The sequence below is a fragment of the Agelaius phoeniceus genome, chromosome 20 (genome assembly GCF_051311805.1).
Source record: "Agelaius phoeniceus isolate bAgePho1 chromosome 20, bAgePho1.hap1, whole genome shotgun sequence".
In the NCBI taxonomy this organism is placed as follows: Eukaryota; Metazoa; Chordata; class Aves; order Passeriformes; family Icteridae; genus Agelaius; species Agelaius phoeniceus.
In genome coordinates, this window is record NC_135284.1 from 6,525,359 (window position 1) to 6,551,727 (window position 26,369).

Consider the following 26,369-nt stretch of genomic DNA (forward strand, 5'->3'; position numbering starts at 1 on the left):
CCCTATCCAAAAGTAAAGGTTAATGCCAAGTGTTTTACAGGAACTTTGAACTCTCTTCCCATACAACTTTGCAGCTTTTCTGGCGTGACTGCAGGCTGAACCAAAAATGTGACAAAAAAGGGCTGGCTTGCACATGGGCTCTCAAGCCCTCTTGCACACTAAAGCTTTTGGTCAAAATAAGAAGCAGATCTCCAAAGTGTTTCCATTCATCTTCACGTGTAGGTTTTTAAGCAAAATATCAATAGTGACTTTCAGCCTGGTGAGTTTTGCATAAGGCACAGTTAAAACTTTGAACCTCAAATGTTAAATGCAGACAGAGCTTACTGTAAGACTCAAAACATTCAATTTTTTCTCTCTTTTTATTTTTTCCTTTAAAAAATAGTTTTCTGTAACATCTTCCCTGGTTTTTTATCCTCTCATTGCCACCAATCCTGGGGTTTCACTGGTGGCAGTAGGACAAGGAAACTGAGGGAAAAACTCTGAAAAGAGACATGGCCTATGAAGTTCTCAATCTCCTGTTTTTAGGGAAATCACTTTAAATACAGCAATAATTCCAAAGCTGAGCATTAGAAGTTAATGACTCATCAAAGGAACAGGAAATAGGAAACTTTAAGACCTTAAAGGCACAGCAAATAGAAGCTATTTCATGTCATGTCCAACACTACCACTCTAACTACAGTACTTCAGGCTCAATGGGGGGAAGCAGCATTGAGACCATTTATCACAGTAATTATGTGATGCTGGAGGGAGCACAACTTTATTTTTTATTCAGTTTGACCCTGAGCACCATCAAAATGGAAAACTAAAAACATCTAAGAAGTGATATATTGGCACCAGCCACCACTTAAACAAGAAAGATTTGTTTAAAAAAAAAATAGTAAATAATTCAATTCTCACTGTATATTGGGAATTATTTCCCTGAAGTCCAAGTTAACTGAGATTTGCCCCAATATAACAGAAGATTTTACATGAATACTTCAACTCCACCACGTAACTCCAGGCAGAAATAACTCTTCAGGAATTCTCTAAAACTTCTGGTCCCCTGTCTCCTAATCCTGCACTCCTTCCATGCTGAACAGCACATCTGCAGAACTTTATTTTACACTGATGCCTGAAGGACAGGTCTGTTTGATAGTGTGGAAGAAAAGCATAGTTTACCCCAAAGAGCCAAAAACCACAGGCATCTCCTCCTGTTCCCATTGTTCCTCCTGTGTCACCCTTAGCTGTGCTGCCAAAATAAACAATAATCAGTCTGATCTATGGAAGGACAACAATCCTCTGCCCATATACTGGAGGCAAAATGTTTTCCTACAAGTTATTGAAAGTAGCTGTGTTTGGGTGACAGCTTCAGTAAATATGAAAAGCTCTTTCTCCCTTGCATTCCTGTGCTACTTTTAGAAGGACAAAAAGTCTGAATCTTACAGAAAATCCACTGGTAGTGACCGACAACCTTAACCCAAACATTTTCTGGTTTGTGTTGTTTCTGAAGGTTTTTTATTGCAGAAATGGGGGGAGGAGAGGGGGGAGTGGGCAGTACCAGAAATCCTCACAAGACTACTTAAAGCTGGCTGGTGAAAATGGAGCATTTCAGTGAAATTCGATATTTTCTTTCATCAAAGGCAGGGAGCCTCAACCCACATGTTAACAGTAATGTAACAAGCCTACTGTATGTGCTGCAACCCAAGGTCCTTTTCCAATTAGAATTCATTTAGGTTGGGGGAGAGCAGGGGTCGGAGCAAAGAGGTGGCTCTGGAATTGATCTAAAGCTGGAATCCAACCATTCCAGCTGGGAATCCCAAGCACTTGCTTGGATTCTGCAGCAAAGCAGGAGTGAAAGAGCACTGTCAGAGAGAACAGTTTGTCCCTGGAAAACTGAGGAAATGTATACAGAATGTTTCTTTTTCTACAAAGAAAGAAAGTAAAAGGAAAGTCTGTTGCGCTAGGAAAAAAACCAAACAACCCCAATATTCTTTAATTTTGCTGAGACTCAGGTCAGAGTTTGCTTTTCAGTTCCAGGTCTGATAGAATCTCCAGATCAAACTCATTAGTGCTGGTTAAACCCAGTTTTGCTGATAGAAACGTGTGGGACAGCAAACAAAATCAGTGTCAGGCCTCGAGAGAGGATGTGCCTCTTTAATTGAAAAAGGCAGAGTAATCATTCATTTATTTAACCCAGAGATGATTATAATCTGAAAACCTTGAAATCCTCTTACACAACAACTGTTTTGGCAAGCCCCTCTGTGTTCCAACAAATATTAAACTGTGCTTGCCATTTGTCTAAGGAATCTTGTATTAATAAACATGAAGAAGAACACTTTTACCTCCCACACTCAATGACAGAAGAAAACAAAGACCAGCTGTATTCATCAATGGATCCTTGTTCTGCACATAAAGGCTAATTACATTTTACTTCAAGCCTACACATGGAAAACTTTGCTCCTGCCATCTTGTCAAAGGCAGCTTCTGATATTCCAGCTGACAGACTGCAATGACTGCACATAATAAACTTCTTTTTGTCATTAACACCTTCAGTGCCCGGCCCGGGGCTGTGCTGGGGCTCAGGGAAGGGGCAGGGGCAGCCCACACCCACCTGCTGGGAATTCTGTATACGTGGGGATGACAGAATTGCACTGGAAACTTTCATTCCAGCCACTGATCTCATCTGAAGGTGCCTGCCTGTGCCTCTGTCCCTCCTTTTGCACGTAGAGTACTTTGAATGGGACATTGTGAAAAGATAAAACAAACAAGTTGACATAATGATTCCCAACTTTTCAGATCACCACAACTGGGCTCCAGGATAAAATCCAGACTCCTTAATGCGGATAATGAAGACTTCTCACTCTGTATTTCTTCTGCTTCTTGGGGTTTTTTTGCCTTGTTTGAAAGATTTTCAAAGTTTCAAGTAGTTGAAAGACAGCTTTATTCTGAGACTGAAAATCTTAAAAGCACTGTTAGCTTTTAAATATTGACAATTATCTGTTTTTTTCCTGAAGGCACTCCAATTCATCTGCATCAAATAAGCGTCTGTAAAACCAACAATTCTGGCCTAAGATAAAAATCACATGTTTTTAAAACATAAAATTAAAATTGGCAATACAAGTAGCTTTTCAGACTTAGATCAAAAGAGGGCTTCTTTTAAGAAAAGAATCAAACTGTCTTTCACCCTTTTTATTGGTGTTTTTTCAGCCTTTCTCCCCGTTTTTACAATTAAAATAGATGACTCAATTTCACTGTCTACATTCAGTTCCCTTTTCATGTTCTTCTAGATTTCCATATTGCAAAATTTGGGCTCCAAACACTACAGACAACTGTTGTTACGCAAGAACTATTCCTGCCATAAATATCCAAAACAATGATAAAATATTTCTGCTGTTATTAGGACCTACAAGTTTGTTTTCACAGTACATTAGGCTGGGAGATAAAGTACAAGCTTAATGGCTGCTTCAGGATTCAGCTCCATGACCACCATATTCCAGACCCAGTCTCCATAATCATTCTGCTACAGAACACAATAAACATCTTGTTAACTGCAGATGCTACTAATTTTATGTAATTCTATATAAATTAGGTAAGAGTCACTCTCAAGATCATATAAAAACCAAGTATTTCTATGTGAATCTCCCCAAAAGATTGAGATTAGAAATGCAAACAAATATTTTAGAGAACAGATTTCGTTCAGTGCAAGATAAATTACAGCACTTAGGGAAACAGTATTAAAAAATGAAGCACTCTGCAAATAAACACATTAAAAAGGGTGAGAGGTTATTAGGTTCAGTGCCTACAAGCACTGATCTCTGCCTGTTCTCCCAGAAGTGACTGCAACATGAAATAACAACAACAATATCAGTTATGTGCAGGAAAAAACAAAGTCAATCTGCAGGAATTTAAGGCTCCATCTGAACCAGCTTTTGTTTACATCCCTCAGAGAGGGATGAATCAATGAAGGAACAAAAATAGTTTTGATCCCTTTGCATGGAGCTCATCTTACATGGAGTTCAAAGGAAACTGGACTTCCAGAGCTAGACCAAAATTCACCTGAAAGATTTTCCTGAAGGACAGAAAAGGTGTTTAAACCCCAAGTGCTGATTGTTAAAACGACCATGGGCTGAATTTTGTGAACTCCAGCTGGGCTCCCCACATCCTCAGTGGGGAATCAGATCCTCAACAGCCACAGAACCACAGGATAAGAAATTTGAAATTGGTGCCAGTTTGACTGGTTTTCAACCCTGGGCAGTGGGCACAGGGAGGTGACTTTGAGTCCCAGCCCTTCCCCTGAGTGTCCCAGCCATCTGCAATGGCTGCTTCATTCCCATCCCATTTCCAGACACTGAAATGACTCTTTGTGCTTAATCCCACTGATCATGAGAATTCCTTCTCATCATTAGCTTTCCTTAAATATGAAGGGTTCAAAGGAAACCAGCAGCAGTCTGTCTCTTTTGTTGTTCCCTGCCCTGATGGTTAATAAAACCACAGGATAATTGGAAACAGTAGCTATTAACAAGACAAGAATATATATTTTTAAGACTACCTTCATGTTCTACTTGAAAACAAGGAAAATCTGCCCAAAATGCTGCTCTCTGTAATTAGGGGTGAACCTGACAGAGCAAGGACTACTACCCCAAAAGCAGAAAGAACCAGGGTGCCTAAGAATCAAACAAAAATCCTTTACTAAATGAAGCTTTGTTTCCACCAAGATGGGAAGATCACAATGAATACCTTATTTCTGAAACTGCTCTATTTCTAAATAAAATACAAGAGATAGAAAGGGTAAGAGATACACAGATGAAGCACCCGAGAATGAAACCAGGAATGCAGCAGTGTGTGTGTGCCAGAAGTGTCTTGTTGGGGAGAAGAAAATATAAAAACTAATAATCTCTCCATAGGAGGCCAAATTATGACCATGTTTTCCAAAAACTTGGATGCCTGAGCCTCCCTCATCTCATCTCTCTCCAACAGACAGATGCAAAACAAAAAAATCAGTGATACCCTGAAGGAAGACACAGAAAGAAAATAGGGAAATCTTACTTTGCAGTAGTTTCTTCATCGTATTTTGTTTTCAGATCAAATAGTTCTGTCCTGGTTTTTTCCAAGGCTAAAAGGCATAAACATGAAGCATTACAGTACTGAAATAGCAGTATTCAGTCATAAATAAGGCTGTACATCTCCTGATGAAAAAAAAAAAAATAAAGCTATACACCTCCTTAGCTTTATCCTTCAACCTAGGCAAACCATTATGGCTTAGAAAAAACCATAGGGTTTTGGCTTTTTTCACAATTTCTTACAGTATTTCTGTTACATTGCAAAAATTTCCAGTTTCTGCTTAACCAAGCTAGACATTATTAGTTTCTTATTAAGCTGGCTAAACTGCTTATTCCTTTGAAATACTTATTGCAGTAGCTCAAGGAATAAAATTTCTTCTGTTCTCATAGTAAATAAAGCCAAATGTGTTCAGACCTGGAATTTTGAAGTGTGCAGAGATGAAAATGAATGGCAAGTCATAGCAACGGGCAAGAAAGGGGTTCACACAGCTCAGCAGAGATATTTATCACAGTTTGGACATGTGTGGAAGCAGAACACACATGGAGGGTGAGTTCCATGGCCTGCTGTAATTCCAGGGATGCTCTGTGTGTGCTCCATGGCCTTGTCCCTGGTATTTGCCAGCTCCAACAGGAGTGTTTGCTGTGATTCACAAAGCACATCTGAGCTCTCCTGAACCTCCCTGCATGCCAAGAGCTGCTTCACACCCAGTCCTGACACACCCAAGGATCCCTGTCCTCTCACTCCCACCTGATCAGCTGGAAAAGGTCACTAAAGCCTTGCCAAACCTGTTTGCAGAGCTTGAACTTTGTGCTCGGCTTCCTCCAGCTTCGAGGCTGTCGACATCTGGGTCTCCTGCAATTTTCTGTCAAGGGAAGAGGAGAGGTGAGAGCAGAGCAAACAACTCATCTGTGCCTTGCAGATTTGGGGGATGCAGCCATTCAATGGCTCAACTGGAATGAGACAACTGCCAACACCACACAGGCTTTGAGGTGCTTCTGTGGGACCCATAAATGCTGTCACTTTGGGAGATGCTGCTCCTACTTTGTGGTCCCACTTATTAAAATTTTAACAGTGTAGCCACCTCATAACATAAGCTGTGAATGTTATAAAGAGTTGACTGCTATATAAATGACAACTTCAGTGGAAGGTTTTCTTGAGCATAATTTGTTTTGGAAATGTCACACACATTGAGAAAATTGTCACCAAGCACCCTCTGTTGTACAAAGTTAGTACAAGAAGAATGATACATTTCCATTTTAGTGTCATAATGAAGGAATTTGTTGCCATAACTGATAGAGTGAATAGATGCAGCAGCTGTTTCATCAGAGCTGCAATGGGTGCCAAATGCAGAAATATTATTAGCTACTCTTTAAGAAAACCCACATATTTCAAAACAAATCTCCCAGTGATATATTTTCTATAGAACAGGAGCAAAACTTTAATATGCTCACATTTCTTACGTCCACAGGCAACATTTTCTTGTTTGTGTCAGTTAAACTCATTTTTACATCATCTGGCCAGGCAGCCACTGCACTCCTTGCTAAGGGCCAGGCTGCAGGAGTTATAAAACTCATCTTTGAAAGGAGCTGCTCCAACATCTCCCAGGAGCCATGCTTTTTACAACACTGCTTTTAGGATATTCTGCAGATCTCAGAATTGTGAAATGGCTTATGAAACTACCAGCATCCTGCCTGCACTCCATAGGGTGCACAAATTTCTCCTCCAACTGCTGACCAGGTTAATAACTATTTATAGCCAGAATCATGTGTCAGCTCCCCTCATACTGAACCATATACTTTGAAACCTCAAAACCTCTCTTACACAGACTTTTATTTGCATTCCACAGCCTGCCATTTTGTTTTATTTTTAAGTGCATTGAAATTGCAGTTTGCTTACAAGCTGCTTATCAAATAGGAGCCACAGGTATTGATGAATCAAAAAAGAAGCTTTGCATTCACTGGTAGATTCTCCTCATTCAGCCCTGAATTTAAACAAGCAGCCCTCCAAGTAAAAAGCTCACGTGAACTGAAGGTTTTCCACGCTGTGTTGAACACATTATAGCTTCAGTGTTATTGCTCCATGGGAGAAATAAATTCTCCAGGCAGGGAATGCAGCCTGAAAGAACTCCCTCTTTAGCCCCTGGTTTTCTCCTGCCTGATTTATTTGCCCACCAACCTAAAGATTCAAATGCTCCCTGCTCATTTACAAAAGATCAGAAATGCATCCAAAATGTTTTGGTTTTTTTTTTTTTTTTTAATTGATAGTAAATAATGAAAATCCTTCTTAATTTTGGCACGTAGGAAGATGCAAACCTTGCCAGGATAATTCAGGAAGACACCCCCTGCCTCAGGCATTGCCAGGAGAGCAGGGGTGGTGCATCCCTGGCCCTGGCTGTGGGGGCAGTGGCTCATCTGCCCCAGCCCAGGGCTGCAGAGCCTGTGACACACAGGAATTGCCCTGGCCAATGGAGACAGGTGGGTGTCACAGAGCCAGGGAGGAATAAAAGCAGTTGTGCACCCTCCTAAATGTGACACACCCCACCACATCACAGAGACAATCTGTCCCAGGCTCACTTCCACACTCTCCTGACTCTTTTCCTGGGCAAAGCTGAGTATCAAATGATCCCATGCCAAACACATCAATCCCAGAATGGATCAGCTGTCTCCAGCCACCAGTCCTGGCTGGGGAGGTTAAACAGAAAAACACCCAGACACACACATCCACCCACACTCACCTCTCCTTCTCTGCAAAATCATTTTGTAACTTTTGTTCCTTTTCAAGGGCTATGTTCTCTGCTTGGTTCTTCAGGGTCTGTTCATATTCTCGGATTTTCTCCTTAAGTGCTTTTATTGTAACCTCTGCAGGAAAACAATAGGGGAAGAATGAGTTTACACAGCTCCACGTGGTTCCACAACACAAGGCTTGCTTTACCCTGTAGGCTCAGTGTGTTTTAAACTTTAGCTCTTCAACTCTGACACAAAATCAATGGATATGAGTCCCTTTGGAGACCTTTTACTCCCTAAATGTTAAATTGAACTTTAAGTGTTTAGGTTGAGAAGGATCAATGGAGTTTGCTGGAAAGCAGAGTGAAGAAGGTTCCTCTAACATGAATTTTTTTTAAAAAAGAAGGAAAAAAAAATCAATTGTAAAATATAATATCACCTTATTGACTAGCCTAAAATTAGCTGAGTGCTGAGAGAAGATTAATAAAGTCCCAGTGCAGGTTTAAGTATGCATTTACACACAGGACACTTCATTCACCTGACTGTGCTCCTGCACTAGGAGGCAGTTCCACCATGGCTCATGCACAGATGCAATCTCACACTAACTGAGCCCATCTCTGGGATACAGCTCTGCTCTGCTTCCCCAGCAGCTGGGATCCAACTGCTGCATTCACAGCAGCCACTGGAGCTCTGCATGTCCCAGTTGCTGTCGCTGCCTCGTCCTCCATCCCTGGGTTTACACACAAACATTGATAATTTTAACTTTCTGAGGCACTTGAAAGTTAAACCAGGGAATTTGCAGGACCTTTCCTTAGGATAAAGGAGCTCTCCTGCATTTCTCCATGCCCAGCAGGGGATGGGAGCAGATACAGAAACCTGCAGAGCTCCAGCTCAGCATCTCCTTACGTGCCCTGATCTGTTCCTACGTGAAAGCCCTGAGATCCCACCCACAGGAAAGGACTGAATCCTTATAGGGCTCACAAGAGGAAAAGCAGCACATCCACCAGAGTATGCTTTGTAACAATAATGGAATTTGGAAAAAGCCTTGGACTGCCAGAAGACTCACAGCAGCAACACAGTTCAGAGTATTCACACCAGGATGCAGGGGGAGTTAAAGACATCAGCTTATTAACAGATACCAATAATAATACTTGAGGAAAAAAATAAAACTTCTGAACATGAAAAGTTTCATATTCTGCAGAAACATCTTAGGAAGACAAAGCCTAATATGAAAAATAAACCCTATGGGCTTGGGGGAAAAAAACCTCAATAATATCACAAAAACCCACACATAATCTTTTCAAAATCCTGATGTAGAGAGTTGAGCAGGGAGCTGTGAAGCAGACAGGAGGTGGCTGGTGACATGATCTGCTGTCTGGGCACTACCAAAGGCAGCTTGAGCCACTGTGACCACAAAAAAGGGGGAAAGAGTGGTAAAAATGCTTGCCAGCAAAGCAGCTGCCTCTGCCTGAAGGAGCAGGGTTTTGCTGGCTGTGCAGAAATCAGCTGAGGCTCATTACTGAGTAACAGGCCGTGAAAAGGACACGTCACCTCTTTTTTTTTTCTTCAGCAAAGGGAAATTCTTCCCTGAGATCTGGGAAGTCATACAAATCCTGATCTCTTCCTGAATAGGCAAAGGATGCTCCTTTGCACTGACAGGAGGATGCTGCTCCTGTGGGCAAAGGGGGCTGCACTCCTTCCTGGGCCACCTCTGCTCCAGGGGTTTGTATTTTATACAAACACCTTTCTATTTTTGTATTTTGTATTTTAAAACCTTTGTATTTTATACAAACACCTTTCTATTTTTCAGACATAAATCTGCAAAAATATTCTGGTATATGGAGAAAACGAGAGCAAAATAATCTCACAGAAATGCAGCTTGACTAAGTTTCAATGTCTGATTTTAAAAGAAAACAAAACAACGAAAACGAACACAAGAAGTGCACGAACACGAGGGAAAACGTAACTTTTGTAACAAAATCTGATTTTACCTTTAAGCACCTAACAATAGATGTGCTGGACAAGTAGAGCTGAATCCTCTACATTGCTTGAAGCACTAAGTGCCTTCTGCAGTGCTCAGGTCAGCTACAGCTTGTCAGGCAGTGCCATTTATACCAGTTTTGGAAGAAGTTCTTCCAGGCACCGTAGAGCTCATACCAACCCTCCAAACAAAGAGATTAACTGATCAAAGCACCCTCAGCTAACAACAGCCTTTTCCCTGGATAGCTTATTAATCCCTGCTTGAAACTGAGAGTAAAACCACTGCACTGGAGTGAAAAACAACACAAAGGCTACAGTGGGGAAATGGAAAGGAAGTTCCAGCACACCAGGGAAAATCAAAAATGTCAGTTATGAGTGGTTGTAGCAAAAAACTCTACAAGTCAAGAGCTTTTCCACTTTGTGGGATGAACCCCTATGTCATGCTTGGATGTACTGGATGCACAGCCTCAGGAAAACTCTGCACAGTGAACTGCAATGATTGTACATTTCCAGTAAAAAATACAGTTTTGCTTAGAGCATTACAGTTCCAACATGACATCTCCTGCAGTCCAGCCCAAATCCTGGCATGCTGATACCTGTCCTCTCCAGGGGTCACACCCTCTACATTAAAAAATAAATATTACAAAAGATATAACTGCATAGATATTCCCTCAGCAAAAAATGACATTTAACAAAATGAACTTAGTTGCTAACGCAGCTTTCAAACATTACTTGGGTGCAACAGCTCCATAATATAAAAAAATAAATTAAAATCTCAATTTTTCCAAATGGCAAGACAATTTAACTTACTACCATCCAGAACTGGGCATTAAAGATGGAAATCTTCATGGATGGGCAACAAAGTGTATGGCTGAGAATTTTTTTTTCCTGGTGCAGGAAACTGAATCACAAGAAAACTTAAGCAGCCTTAAAGCCAACAGGCTTTAAATCTCATTGAGATTTTCGTGTATTTTCATGTACTTTAGACTCATTAAAACTTAAATAATTTAACAGTAATAGCTTGTATTTACATTGCTCTGTGGATGGTCTCCAGAGTAAAAATAAAGTGCATATGCTGAATGTACTCCAGTAGTACATTTAGATAAGTAAAAACAGTACAGAAAAAGTTCCATTTTGTACAGATTCATATGTGGATACAAAATACTGAATTTTTGTGTTTGTCTGTGCAAGCTGCACATCCTGCAAGTACCAACACCCACAGTTCAGCCTGATGTCAGTACCACCACTGCCTCTCACAAAATGTCACAAATAACATCAGCCAGGTGCAATTTTCAGTGCTGAAGGCTACAACCAAATATGCAGAATAACAACTCCATCCTCTGACTTGCTGCTACAGTAAATGGAACTTTCAAGAAATCCAAAGAATCTGCCCAAAGCCCAGCTCCACACACAAATACAGACGTGGCCCTAATAGACTATTACACTTTCTCTACTGAATTTCAACACTACTGTCACCTCTACCTTTAAGAAATAAAACTGAATTCAATCCCTGTCTTCAAATTTCAGTGTGCATTAAGAGCTGATAATATGGTTGCAACCTACCCTGATTTTTCACCTCGGCGAATTCTTTGTTGTATTCCTCCAGAGTTTCCCTAAGTTTCTGGTTTTCTGTTTCAATATCGTGCATGCGTTGAACCTTCAGCTGAAGCTGCTGTCCCAAATCCAAGGCTGGAACTGGATCTGAAAAAGAAACAGTAAAATAAAATGGGGGAAAAAAAATTTTATATATATATATATATAAAATAAATAAAATTAAAAAAAAAGAATAAAGGAACACTTCTGTGACCCAAGCAGTTCAGAGCACAAGTGTCCTTTTTTCTCCATTTTGGTCCCAGCAGGGCCCTTTTTGACTTATTAGACCTGTACATTCCTCACATCATATATCCTGCAAACTTAAAAAAACCAGAAATATTTCATTCTATCTATGTTCCCTTTAAATGCAGAGCCAGGCTGATAGGCTGGGGGTGTTCAGCCAGGAGAAGAAAAGCTCTGGGGAGACCTTAAAGCCCCTTCCAGTGCCTCAAAGGGGCTCCAGGAGAGCTGGAGAGGGACTTGGGACAAGGACCTGGAGTGACAGGACAAGGGGGAATGGCTTCCCACTGCCAGAGGGCAGGGATGGATGGGATACTGGGAAAAAATTCGTGGCTGTGAGGGTCCTGAGGTCCCAGCACAACCTGTCCTGGTTGTAGCTGCCCCTGGATCCCTGGAAGTGTCCAAGGCCAGGCTGGACAGGGCTTGGAGCAACCTGGGATAGTGGAAAATGTCCCTGCCCAAAGCAGGGGTGGAACTGGATGAGCTTTAAGGTTCCTTCCAACCCAAACCATTCTGGGAGTCCATGAAATTTTGACACAGCTTCTCCATCCTGGCACAATCCCCAGGACAGGGTTCCTGGGCACAGACAGTCATGATATAAAGGCACTGAGAGTTTTAAGCTTCACATTTTTTATTGCAAAATGAGAATTTTTGGGTGAAAAGCAATCAAACTGCACAGCTCACTGTCAGCTACTGTGCCTCACTCTGCTTGTGCAGGAGTGAATTTCTGAAGCAAACTGTGCCCTACTGCACAGCAGAGCTCAAACAAGTTCTGTGACCATGGAGATCTGAGTGGTACTTTTTCTAATTGACAGATCAATAATAATAATCAGAAATGTTGTGTGGATGTAATCAATTCCATGAACCTTGGATTTGGATCTCTCTTTCTCTTACACTATTAATCAAATGTCCTCTCAGTATTAATTCTCTGACACTCATCTCCTTCTGGTAAAGAGAGTTCTCAGCACACACCTGACATGTGCATGTGTGATTTATTCTGGGATTTCTTCCCAGTCAGGATAGGAAAACTCTGGAGTGTGATGGACTTATAAAAGATTATTGAATATATTTCTGCTATGGGCGCCAGCATCTCTTGTGAAATGGCTGCAAAGATTTAGTCTCCTGTTGAGGAATGCTAAACACCAAACTCAGTGGATCAACAACAGTATATATTAGGGAGTTCACTTAATTTTCAACCACCACAGTCATTAATTTTTCAGACCACCCTCAGTTCCAGTCTCTGGAAACACATAATAAGTCTATTGTACCTCTGTTAACACATTAAGCATGAGCCTGTGTGTTTTTTCAATATGCCAGCGTTGTTGCATAGTTTATAAAAGAATAGCACTGGGTTATGTTGAACTCAGAGACATTCTAAGTAGCAGCCTGCTGCATTTTGTTACTTGGGTTCTTCAACAGCTTATGGCATTACCCTGTTCATAATACAAAATCTAGGTTGCTTGTCATCTGTTCTCTGTACATACATAGTTTATGACTACATAGCTTTTTCATTTATGCTTTTTAGGCCAAATACTTTTCGTTATTATTATCTGTATTAAAATATTTATAATAAATCAAACTTAAAATGTTATTGTGGCAGAGACAGGGGGGTACAGGTAAGGAATTAAATCGAGAGCTGAAGTGGCAGCAGTAGCACGAGCTGGAGGCTCTGCAGTATTTATGGATGCTCCTGTTACGGTGTGGGCTGTCACAACATTCCCCTGCTCCCATGGAGGTCCCTGACCTTCCTCTGCAAGGAGCGTTTTGTCACACTCCTGCAGCCCAGCATCCCCCCAAGAGCCAGCCTGGGACATTCATCTGCTGAGCACAAAGAGAGGCCGCATTGTCTCTCCCTGGCCACGTCTGAAATTGTTACAGAAACCACGGATCCCATCGGGCACGGGATCCTAAGCTTCAGCTGTGGGTATTTCTGTGAAATAGGGATGAAAGAAACTGAACTTGACAAAATTGTGGGTGCACTTTCCCCCACCCTCATTTTAACACTGTAAAAAGCCAGGACACGAACAAGAGGTATTTTGCTCCTAATACACAGGGCTTTTTATATTGAAATCAGCAAAGAATTAAAAGACAAAAATAACATGGGCATTATAAAGTGAATAATGACTAAATCTTTAGTCAAATTTGCAATCCCTGAGAAGCTTTGTGCACAAAATGAAAATGCTTGCAATCTCATAATTATTCATCAGGACATGTATATTTAATTTAGCTCTATTAAAGGTTAATGTTCAAGTAGCAAAACAGCGGCAGAACAAACAAAATGTAAAAAGAAGTCTCTGTGCATTAAACTTCAAACTTCACTAGAGCCTATTTGAAGGACTAATGGCCTGCAGCCACCAAATACTGCTGGAGGACATGTAAAAAAAACCCATGGGTGAAGCACCTCTTAGACTTAATTTTTATAAACTGCATTAAAGAAAACTAATCGTTGTACGACAATAAAATGACCAACCAAGACATTTCTGGCAGAGAGAAAAATCATTTCTCATGGCAAGCTCCAACATGCTCTTTTAGCTTGAAAAGCCTAAAAAACCTGTTATTTCTGGAGTATTTACAAACACCAATTAACCTGAAACAAGTATAAACCTTAGAGTCACAATGGCTTTTTTCCTACCTGAGTGGAGCGGATTAAAAATAAATACAAATACTCTCCTTTTCCCAACACAGGCATGCATGGAAAAGCATACCTTTTTATATTAACCAGGTTTGCAAAGTATGTTTCATGTCATTTAACAGGAGGTCACTGAATTTTTAAACAAGCAATGGACCAAAACTTTCGTTTCATTACACAAACAACAGGCATGCACGGCTCAAAAAAATCAGCTGGCCCTGGCTTATGGAGAGAGGCAGCAAAGGAAATGCCCTTTCTGTGGTCTGTAAGAGAGAAAAATCACCTCGCTGAGCACTGAGATATGGAAACCTCATCATACATTATTCCCTTGCTTCGAATTTTCTCTTGTGAAATTCCAGAATCCCTGCTGGGCACGGGATAAATAACAAAAAGGAGAAAATTAGTAAAAGGGATCCGATCATCCAGAACTTGAAGAAGCATTTTGCAAGATCATTACTGCCTAAGAGTAGATTGAGATGTCTATTTTTACACTAAATTGAGTGCATTTTTTCCTCCTGCTTCCTATTCTGCTCGTTTTTCCTAATCCACTTGTTGCACGCCATACCCACAGAGAAGCCCCCTGCATCCTGTGCTTGCAGGCAGCCCAGCACATCTGGATCCGATCCCTGACGAGGTTTCCTCCACGCCACCGCAGCAGAGACAGAAACCGCCGGATTTCCAACCCTGCAGAGCCATTTCTGCCTCTCCTTGCCCGGATTGCAGAGCTCTGGGCACATCCCTGCTCACTGCTGGCACACACCTCACTGTCCCCTGGCAGAGGGGCTTCTGTGCCCACGAAGGAGGAGGATGGACACGTCTCAGTGGACACAGACATGAAAACAATTAATGTTACAAATGTGAAGTGATTTTTATAGCAGTTAATACTTCACATCAAACGAGCTGGTGCGACGCAGCCACAGCAACACCTCTCAGGCTGTTCTCACACCACGCACATGTCCTGACAATGAATCTTTTTTCAGCAGCGGGGCAAGGGAACCTTTTTTTTTTTGCTGCTGTTTAGGTATGTAAAGTACTGACTTCACAAACAATTTTAAAAGAAACACTAAGACCGATTTTACCTGAATTATGCGTTACACGAGGCAGCCCCTCGGCACCCTGGGTGCAGTTTTGAATGTCACAATGTAAGAAAGATAAAGAGCTGTTAGAGAGTGTCCAAAGGAGGGACAGAAGATGGTGAAGGGTCAGAAGGGGCCGAACAAGGAGTGGCTGAGGGCACTTGGTTTGTTCAGCTGGAGGAGACTGAGGGGAGATTCACTGGGGTCTGCAGCTCTGATCTCAGCTCTCTGTGACCAGGGACAGCAGGAGGGAGCGGCTGGAGCTGTGTATGGGGAGGTTCAGGTTGGATAGCAACAGAAAGTTCTTCACCCCAAGGGTGGTGGGCACTGCCCAGGCTCTGCAGGGAATGGGCACGGCCCGAGGCTGCCAGAGCTCCAGGAGCCTTTGGACAATGCTCTCAGGGATGCCCAGGGTGGGATAATTGGGGCCAGTTGGACTGATGATCCTTGTGAGCCCCTTCCAGCCCAGGATATTCAACGACTCTACAATCCAACCCCCACCCCACATCGCTCATCCCAAACCCACCCTCAATCCCTGAGTTACAACAGGGCCATCGCTGACTGCGTGAACTTCCCAAGTGAATTTTGCTGAAGAACCCCCATTCCTCGCTCATCCTGCGAGCTGAGGAAGGCACGGCTCCCAGTGCCAGCGATCCCATCCCGTGTTTACACCGCGGGCGCTCTCGCAGCGTTGCCCTCCCCGATCATTACGGCCGAAATGGCCACGGCTGCCCCCGTGCCCCTCGCCCGCTGCCATCCCACTCCCGCCCGCCTTCTTTTCGCCAGGGCACTCTGGGCTAATGTAATCATACGATTACATAATTAACCCAGCTGTCTCATTAAGAAAATCAACTGGAATTCAGGGCATAATTAGTCATACAGCAATTAGCATGCTGATGAGCAACTGATGAAAAGCTGTCTCGATATAGAGTATGCTGGGACCACCCTCGTTATTTAAGGAGAGGGGGGAAAAGCCCACCTCGGCTCATGGAAAAGGAGCTCCTGCGGGACAGGGAATGTTTAAAGTTTATGTTTAACCCTTCGGCCGTGGCCGTTGCTGCCGTGAGGGGTGAGGACCCCCGACAACACCGAGGGGTTTGCCAGACGGAGTGGAAAAACTGTGTCATTGTTTAAATGTACAATTTGCGGCGCGCAGGGCCAAATTACCCTCTCTCCCCATATATATTTATATAAATATATATATTTAACCCCAGGGTTGCAGAGCGCTGCTGGGCGGGAGCAGTCCTGAGGGACGGGCTCCGACAGCCCCGCCGGGAGGGAGCACCGGGACCCCTGAGGGACTGCCCGGAGCCCCGGAGGAGCCGTCGGAGGAACGGCCCGGAGCCCCGGAGGTGTTGCCCGCACCCCGGGAGGGAGCGCAAGGACCCCCAAAGCGGCTGTCCGGAACCCTAAGGGGGCTGTCCAGACCCCCGAAGGTGCTGTCCGGAGCCCGCAGTGACCGCCCGGAGCCCGGAGGAACCCCCGGCACCCCCGGCCGGCCCCGGCCCGGAGCGCGGCGGGGAGAGCGGCAAAGCCCGGCCTGGATCGCAGCGCGGGCGGATCAGGCGGCGGCCGCGGGTGCCGGTGCGGTGCTGGGGGGCTCCTCACACGCTGTAAAATCACCACAAACGGGGTCTTTCCGTGCGGTGAGACCCCCACGGATGGACCAGGGGCTGCACGAGAGTGCAGCGCTCTGCTCTGCGCTCCCCGAGGTTCGTTCTCGGCTTATTCGCAAAATACATTCATAGAAACTACAAAATCAGAATGGTTTGGGTTGGAAGGGACCTTAAAGCTCATCTCGTTCCATCCCCTGCCATGGGCAGGGACACCTTTCACTGTCCCAGGCTGCTCCAAGCCCTGTCCAGCCTGGCCTTGGACACTTCCAGGGATCCAGGGGCAGCCGCAGCTGCTCTGTGCCAGGCCCTCCCCACCCTCACACCGAGCAATTCCTTCCTAATATCTAAATTAAACCTCTTCTCTTTTCCTTTGAATCTACTCCTTTGATATCATAACATGGAGCTCCTAAAGAGCCTCTTCCAAAACAAAGGACTTGCCTTTTAATAACCCCCCTCCCTCCCTTCTTCATTTACAGGCCTGTAACACTGGAAACGATAAGAAAGCAAGTTATGAAACAGTGCCAGAACTACAGGGGCAATTAATAATTTATATCACTGGAAATGTGTTTCCTAAGGTTGGGATCTAAAAATAATTCAAGGAAGGCAACACGTCTCTTTCAACGCGACTGAATTTCTGCTGCCCAAACCCCGCTGTAAGCAAAGCTCTCGGTGATCGCTCACCAGAAACGCCCACACAAAACGATAAAGGAGGGGAAAAAATAATAATCCTCCTAAAACACAACTTTATTAACGCCATTTAACTTTTCCAAAGAGCCACGAGTTCAGCCCCGCTGTCACAATACTCCGGTCATGAAGTAAAAGAAGTTTTTCCCCCATTCCTAAATGCAGCACTGCTCTTTGCAGGGAGTGTTCCTGCTGGAGAATGATCCCTGGATTACGGACACGGAGAAGCTCCACGAGCTTCTGGTGCAGTAACTGCTTTCGTGGGAGACTGCATGTCTGAAAATAATCTGAAAATGTGTTTTAGAAAAAATAATAATTACATTGTAGCTTTTGAATATTCAAACACCTCACAGCATACTTAATTAATTCATTAATTATTCCCCAGAAATTTCAGGGGTAAATTGAAATAGCCTAGAGAGACTGAGACAAAGATTTCATGGAATAAATGATAGCTTTGCTCCCGTTCCCCTATGACTCTGGTAGCCCAGGGACAGAAGAGTTATAGCTGTAATTCCATTTGAAACAAAGCTCATCATCTCTCCAACTCCTCACTTCATAAAAACCATGAAAAGGTTCTACCTTCAATCAAGAATTATACATATTTTCTTACTCTCCCATCCCACAGGGCTGGGATCTGTGACTTCCTTTTATTTTTTCCCCCACTTTTTAACAGCATTCTCCTCACCCTCCGGCTGTCAGAGCGCTCTGTGCAGGCTGAACCGGGGAATTCAAAGTGCCCACAAGAGGGTGAGGGACTCTCATTTTCCTTACCAGAAAAAGAGGGGAAAAAAAAAAAAAAAAAAAGCGGAATCCCAAATTCTGCCGACCTCTGGAAGCAGCAAAGGCAGAGTGATGGGACCCCCCTGCGTGGGGACGGGGGAGTGGCAGCAGACCGGCGCCTTTCCTCCCCATTAATCACGGCACGAGTTCCCCAAAGCTCGCAGGGTTAAATCAAACAGCACGGGATGGTGTGCAGGCAATGTGACCACAATCACACAGATCCCTCCCGGAGTGTGGTCCTTACGTCTTGTGGGCTATTATTTAAAAACATTCTTTATTTATCTCCCAGCTCGGGAATGGTTACTGCCAGAAAGATGCCCCAGATTGAAATGCATCAGTATCCTAGAGTCAAATAAAATCACGTAAGGCAGAGTAAATGATCGACTCCTTCACGAACTGCACCGCAGTTCCTTCTATTTTCAAAGGAGTAACCAAAGTACATCCTCAGAAAAGTTTTAAATATTAAACGTGGAGTTTGCATAATAGGTAGGGCAGTATTTGATGGCGCTTTGTCAGCTGAAAAAGAACCTAATGAGTTACAAGAGAAGCCACTGCAACTGAAAAAGCGCCAATTTGATTGTTAATGTTCTAGCAATGGCCCAGGACACTGGAATTTCTGCTCACACTTCGAGCTCAGTGCAAAGGACAGTTACAGAAAACCACTTGTACTTCAAGTTTCACTTCTACTTTGAGATTATAAAAGAAAAAAGAGCCTGCTACTATGTTTGAAAGCATTTCTGCTATATTCATCCCTTCTTTCTCCTAAAAGCTTCTGAACAGACTTAGCAATAAACCCTCCAAAAGCTGGGGTTTATTCTAATTCCAGTTCACATTCCTGCAACCGAGAAAAGTCCAATACTCCCCCTCGCTAGCAGGCTCTGCCTTTTGCTCCAGCCACGGCCCTTGGGGCCGCTCTAATCCTCTCCCTGCAGCACCATAAGGGCTGCGGTGACACCCTGCAGGTGAGCACAGCCCCTTCCCGCAGGGATATCTGCTGGGATATCTCCCTCTGCCCAACATTCTTCCTGCCCCTGTTCACTGCATCCTTCCCCTTATCTGCACCTCCCCTCTTCCTTCCGTGCCTCCAGCCTACCAAGTAAAATAGGGCTTGACAACCGCACAATAAATTTTTTAAAGTGAATGCTTTAGGGATATTTCTTCCTCTGAATATTTATTCCGGCTTTTACAAAGGAATTTAGCCAATTATTAATTCAACGAGAAAAACTAGAGAAAAAAAGCATGTGATCAGACAAGCCCAACTTCAAGCTACGTCTTCAGGTAACAGAAACATTTTCAGTTATTTTGACACGGGTTTCAAAACAGAAGGATAAAGTGAACGAGTTCTAAAGATGGGAACTGGCCAGGATTTTGTGCTCCATCTGAAAATAGCTGTGTAACACTAAAAGTGCTGCCCTGCCAGCATGCACACACCTCAACCTGCACGTTGTGCTGTGGCTGAGGTGATCATCAGCCACTTGCACATTGCTCAGCACTGGACTGCCGAGGTGGAGCAGCATCCCGGGAGACGTTCTGGAAAACCAAGTGGTGGCAGCTCTGCCCCTCTGAGAACTCTGCTAAAATCTCCCCTTCTCCAGTCCTGTCCCTCTCACTCCCACTCCTTGAAGATTTGCAGAACAGTCTGGGGAGAATCGCTAAATTTCTACAGTCCATAACTTTGTACGGTGCAGATTAGATTCCAGATTTTCCTGTTTGTGCGACTCTTTCTTTTTACCTGTTCTAAACACGCAGGTGAGAGCATCAGGGATTTTGGCTTCAGATGGGATCCACTCAGCAGCTAAATCACTGCCTGCAGCCACAGGGGTTTATAGCTTTTCACTCTTTCAAGTATTAACAATGCTCAATTTTCTGCTTAATTTTATCAGATTTTCGAGTGTGTTTAGAAAGACACCCGACTGCTGTGTTAGAGGGGTGTCTGTGCCACTTCTGTGTCTGTGAGCAAGTTCATTTTGCTTCCTTTCCCCCTGAGAGTACTCATTGTAATATTGTTTTCCTTTCCCTCTAAGGCTGAGAAAAGGCACATTATGAATATGCATTTCCCTTGTACAGTCTGGGGCAGCAAAACCATAAACTTTATTCATTTTATGGGTCTGTCCTTTGTTTTATTCTAACATATTTTATTAGGAAAGAGGTGACAGTTTTGACATGTATTATTAACAAATGAGGAACTGCCTAAAATTTTTCACACTGCAGTGATACCAAACATTTCTCAAAAATGTTCTCTGTGCTGTTCAGCCTCGATGTACCACAAACTCAGGGTTTATTATGACCTGATCTTGCTCTTTAGACAGTTTTGCCAACCAATTAACCATTATCTTAGACAAGAGTACTCTAAGTATTAACTTTTTCAAACTCTTTTTGTATTCCACTTTGGGATGTGCTTAAACAGTCCCTCAGAGTGAACCTCTTTTCCCTCACCTCTCTTAATTATCCCCTAAATTTACATTCACCCACCTCTCCCTACAGGCAGAAAAGGCTGGGGGTACCCAGGTTGAAATTTTAGCACATCATGAGTCATCTGGGTCTGTAAAAGTCTTTATTATACAGACTTTCTTACCATTAACCTTTCTGCTTAACATTACACTTTCCCCAAAAATCCAAACATGTCACAGGATGTACATAAACACAACAACTTCATACACATTTATCACCTCCAACATAAGCAGCAGATAATTTTTCTGGGGGAAAAAACCCCCAAAGAAATCCAAAATCAAACCTGTTTTTCTCTTGCACCACCTTTAACCTCAGGACATTGATCAAATACGCTTTAAATGAAATTTTCTCACAGCCCAAACAGCAGAGCAAGTCTGAAGAGGGTTGTGAGTTATAAATAATCAAAAGGCAAAGGCTGATAAATGTCTGATTATTTGCAAGCACTGCAAATAAATTTCATTTCTGCCGTTAGAAGTAATTCCCTTGCACTTTTTAGTGCTTTACTGATTATTTATTCAAAAAGAACTTTGTGTTTTCTCAGGTAAAGCATTCCTTGGAAAAAGAACACCCTGTGCAGGGCAGTTGGAATTTGCAAGGCTGAACTGGGGCTGTGTGTAGACTAAAATACAACATGTAGTGAGAGATGTGTGGAAAACTCCTTTGGAAGGAGCCTGCTCTTCCTTCAAACCCCTTTGTGAGACACAGCCCCTACGGCTGGGTGTGCAATTTATGATGGCAAGGAGCAAGGGAAAGATAAAATTTCCACTTCAGCCATCTTTCACTGTTATTGCTTTTGATTGTTTTGACAGAGCACATTAAAAAAAAAAAAATCTTATTTTTACCTTCTCTGTTTTTTTTTATATTTCCCTTCGATAGCAGGTCCTCTGAGCTGAACCCCAGAGCACACACATTATATAGCACCCAATCTGATCACAGCCCAGACCTGGGAAGAGTCTCCAATAAAACCCCACACACATCCCCTTTGACACCCCCAGAGTTGTTTCCTTTCCTGACCAATTTTCTCATTCCCATTAGGGAGAAACGAAACCCATTTCTGGCTCAGCCCTGGAAGGCAGCACAGCCCCTCCAAACCAAGAACAAACAGTTTGCATTAACCTTCCCTCACTCTCAAATGTCCAAATGCTGAAAAAACTCCGTGTTTTCCTGTTCTCCAGACTGAACCCAACTGGGTTTAATTGTGCCACATCCAGAGAGCAGATTTGTGTTTAAAGGCAGAATTGTTTCTCTGCCTACAGAGGAGCAACACGGAGACAAAATACTGAGCAAATCCAGCGTGGCTGTACTGGGCTGTAACTGCAGTGATCCCTTGCAGAAAGAACACTCTATTAACCAATTTATCCAGACACTGACACCTGGCATTCACTTGGTCTCCGTGTTTGAACTTTTACTTGAAAATTACACCCAAGTTTTGTTTTAAAAAATAAAGTCGTGAACGCAGATCCTTTTTGAAATAAAAATATTTAGCGTTTTTAATGCTTACTATTTTTCCTTTAAAGACTTAGGAGAAAAAAAAAGAAAATTATTTTGAATATACTGTTTCTGCACGGCAACACCGCTCCTCCAAACACACAACAAGGCTCCGATTTCACTTTAAGTGCTTGCAAGATTAAGACCCTAAAAGCTAAGGGTGTTAAGATAATACACTTATTTTACAAAACTGGAGACAAAGGAATCTTGAACAGATGGAAGAAGGCTTCCTCAAAACACAGACCCAACCTCCCTTTACTTCAAAATAAATATATTCACATTATTTTTAAAGGTAAGTTGTGACAACCTTGTTGATTAGTGCAATTCATGTGGCAGGATTCGCTTTTCCCTTGCTCTGTACTGCATACTGAAAATAAGGCAATTAAATGAGAAAATTAATTCCATTAATTAAAAATGTTCAGTCTGGAGCAAGACAGAATGATCTGAGCTGTATAAATGTACATAAACCAAAATGTTTTCCTTGACATGTGCTTTCCTTCAAGAAGGATAAATTTCGCAGCACAAAGCAATGATACTGCTATTTTAACAGCATCATAAAGCTGGAGAGAGATATATAAAAGGTCTGTTTTATCTTTTAAAGAGAAACCCCCTGATGTACATAGGAAAATTTACAAGTAAAATACCACCCTTCCCACAAATTCCTTACTGGTGAGCCCGAGTGAAAACTCTGGTCAGGTCCAGAAAGAAAATGATTAAACTTTGCTGAATCCATAAAGCACTGTAGCTGGAGTTTCAATACAGATCATTTTATAGTAAAATTAAAATAGAAGCCCTTTTTAATTATATAAAGTGTGCACATTATTACTGAGGAGAGAAATACACGCTTTCCTCAAGAACCATAAAATTGGCTGCTGGGAATTAGACTTCAGCTGCAATTATTATATGGTCCTATAAAGGATATTGAAAGTCTGATAAAATTGCACCCTTGTCATGTAACAGCGATGCTTAATGCTAAATAACCACTCTGCAGCATTCCAGGCATAGCTTCCCCCAAACATCATCCTCCCTTCTCACACCAAAAAGAAAACACAGCAGCATTGGGGAGCTAAAAGTGTACCTAAATATTTGAAATACCAAATGAACAGGTCAAAAGATATGTAAAGCCACACAGAGGCAAAAGAGCACGTGTGATAAATGAATACTGATGGCTGTTTATTAAGGAGAGCTCTCCATGGATACCCACCCAACCCTCCATGGACACTGCCCAGCCCTCCATGGATACTGCCCAGCCTAGCAGACTACACAGGATGAGAAGGAATAAAAAAAAAAGAGCAACACAATGGAGCAGAGTGACAAAGAGCAGTGCCATACATTCCTAATGGCTGCTCTCCTGCTCCTTGCAGCCTGTGTTGTAAACTGTGAGTATTTGTGACGTGCACGCAGCTACAGGAGACTGACTGGACATCTCCCAGAGAACCTGGAATTTACTTCTACCTCAGACCTCCAGGTAAGAGCATGGGCATAAAACCTGGAGATATTTCCCATCCCACAGACTCCACTGCACTCCCAGCTCAGCCAGGCTGAAGATTTTATGTATATTAAGAATATCAAAGAAATATTTCTGTGACAGGTGACATAAGGCACGCGCAGGGGACGGCAGGGCAGGAGAGAGGCTGTGGGGTGTGGGAGCAGGGCTGTAAATTTTGCTCCAGCAAATGAAAGAAAAAATTCTTTCTCCTACAAAGAAGTCCTGACAAAGTCCCTTCACCATTTCATATAAATCCTGGTGGGTGGGATATAAATCCTACCTTCCCCTCAAGGCTTGGTCTGATCTGCTGCTCAGATCCCAGCACCTGTGATGTGCCAGGCTTCAGCAAGAAGCCTCTGCACAAGAGCACACCAAGGATCCCACACAGCTCTTGTTTGACACCACTTCTCAGTCGTGAAAAAAGCCAGACTGTTCCAACTCAAACCTACTCAGCTTCCTACCAAATTATGGCAGGAAGCTGCAGCGAGTGTTGGTGTGGAGATGCAGGGGCTGCAGTGCCTCTCCCCAGCGCTCATGCAGGGCTCCCAGGCTGCAGATATTTTGGGAATGTTTCCATGGAGGGGTTTCTCTCCAAGCCAGAGCTCTGGGTGCCCATCCCAGGCCCACACTGCTCATGCCAGGCAAACTGCCCGTGACAGTCAGGACCCTCTCCCAGTTATCCACTCCTCCCATGGCATGAGGTGGGCAGAGGGAGCTGTTCTGTGCTCAGCAGAACGTTACTGAAAGTCTGAGCAGGAAATAAATGAAGGAAAATTCACAGACCACAGCTGACTAACCTAAAAACAACATTTCCAAGGCAGCTGTGGCCCAGGAAGAGCGTGGTGAGTCCCTGCATCCCTATACTGGGCACTGCTCAACTATGAATGGGAAAGCATAAAAAAATACATTTGTTAGCTCACACTGAGCATCTGAAAACACTGACCTTTCAACCAGTTAATCATTAAACTAAAACATTAAAAATTTAATTTTTATTTGAAGCATGCATGAAATTAGCTCCTTAAATGGTAGAACCAGTAAAGGCCAGGGTACTATGAAGCCTTAGAAGTATTTAAAAGTATTAATTACACCTCAAAATCCCTCTTGAGGTATTTTGAATATTATATATATATGATGTTAATGTTTTATAAAACTATAAAATGACACAGAGTCATGTGCCAACAGCTCAGTCAGGCCAAGATGTGGCAGTGGAGACTTGGGCTCCTCACCCCCTCTCAGCTGTGGGTACAGCTGCAAAAAGAAAAATCTGCTCAGGCAGTTATTTATTTACCACTGGGGAAAACAAAAAAAAATCAACTCCCAAAATGTAAAAAGAAATGAACTGAAACCAAATGCCAAACAAAGAAAGTTCGTATGCCAAACAAAAGGGAAGTTGAAAACACATACAATAAAGGCCTTTGAATAAAATTTATGATCACACTTACAACTGCAGAGAACTGAAATTTGGTAGTGATTTACTTTTCAGTAAGACTTTTTCTTTTGTTTTTCTTGGAAGGAATGAAAAGTTTTCTCTATCCTTTCAAAGTACAAATATTGCTTTTTCTTGGTGAAGCTTCGAGATGCTTTTTTTTTTGTTAAAATTGTCTGAACCCTCTGACAAACAAAATACTGAGGATCCCAGAGTATCATAATAATATAAATTGATTAATAGAAACATTGACATGTAGATGCAATGAGAAGTCCTGAAATGTGCCACAGTTATAGTTCTCTCCATTAGAAACAATACAGGGGTCTGTCAGTTCCAGAACAAAGCCATTGCTTGCATTTACCTTATTAAAGGTAGGAAAATTGCCCAGTAGCATTCACACAAACATGAACCATTAGTTTCTCAGAATAAGGGAATAATTAGCTTACCTGGAACATCAATTAATCTCTTATAAACATTCAAGAAGGCTGCCTCTGCTTCTTTGCTTCGTTTACCCAATGCATCAATCTAAAAGGGGAGATGAGAACAGAAGCTTTAAGACTTGTTCCAACACAACTCTCACACTCAGAGCTATAAATATAAATTAATAATTTCACATAAAACTATTAGGTGCATAAAAAGTGAACCCAAGTCTCCTGTGTACAGCTCCTACAGAAGCAGTCCTAAAAGACTATTCCTGCTACATTTGTACTGAATATAAAGTCCATTTTTCAGCCCAATAACAAGCATCAATATTTTCATGACCCCTCCTGCCTGTTGTGATTCTTTACTTTAAATCTTTGTAAAAAGCCTGGTACTTGCCAGGCAGATTCTCTCCTCAACAACTGTTTTCCTTTACCACTTATTGGGATCTAGCACAGCAAACAGAACTGTGGCCACTTCTGATGTCCCACTCTGCCTTTATTGTGGTGAATAGATTTTTCTATTATTTCCAATGAGCCCATGAGGAGAGGCAAAAATGAACTTGTTGAGCACCCTGTGATACTTAACACTAAATAAGTGTGCATCTTCTACATGCAAAGAAGTTTTCTAATACAGCTCAGGCACAGTCTGCACTCCTGAGCTCCTCTGGCCAGCTTCTCCTTGTGTTCTGTAACACACACAATACTCATCTAAGAATTTATTTTTATCATTTT

The 26,369-nt window shown here is 42.6% G+C and overlaps 1 protein-coding gene across 7 annotated transcripts in view; it reads right to left on the reverse strand.

Annotated features, from left to right (window-relative positions):
• The window catches only part of CUX1 (cut like homeobox 1), a 276,966-nt gene that overhangs the window by 129,655 nt on the left and 120,942 nt on the right, over positions 1–26,369 (reverse strand). For all 7 annotated transcript variants that reach the window (XM_054646812.2, XM_077188853.1, XM_077188854.1 and 4 more), the window contains exons 4-8: positions 25,662–25,740; positions 11,307–11,444; positions 7,775–7,898; positions 5,826–5,902; positions 5,026–5,092 (exon numbers count right to left, since the gene is read on the reverse strand). In XM_054646812.2, coding sequence (XP_054502787.1) covers positions 5,026–5,092; positions 5,826–5,902; positions 7,775–7,898; positions 11,307–11,444; positions 25,662–25,740 — 485 coding nt within the window. The remainder of the gene's footprint in view (positions 1–5,025; positions 5,093–5,825; positions 5,903–7,774; positions 7,899–11,306; positions 11,445–25,661; positions 25,741–26,369) is intronic.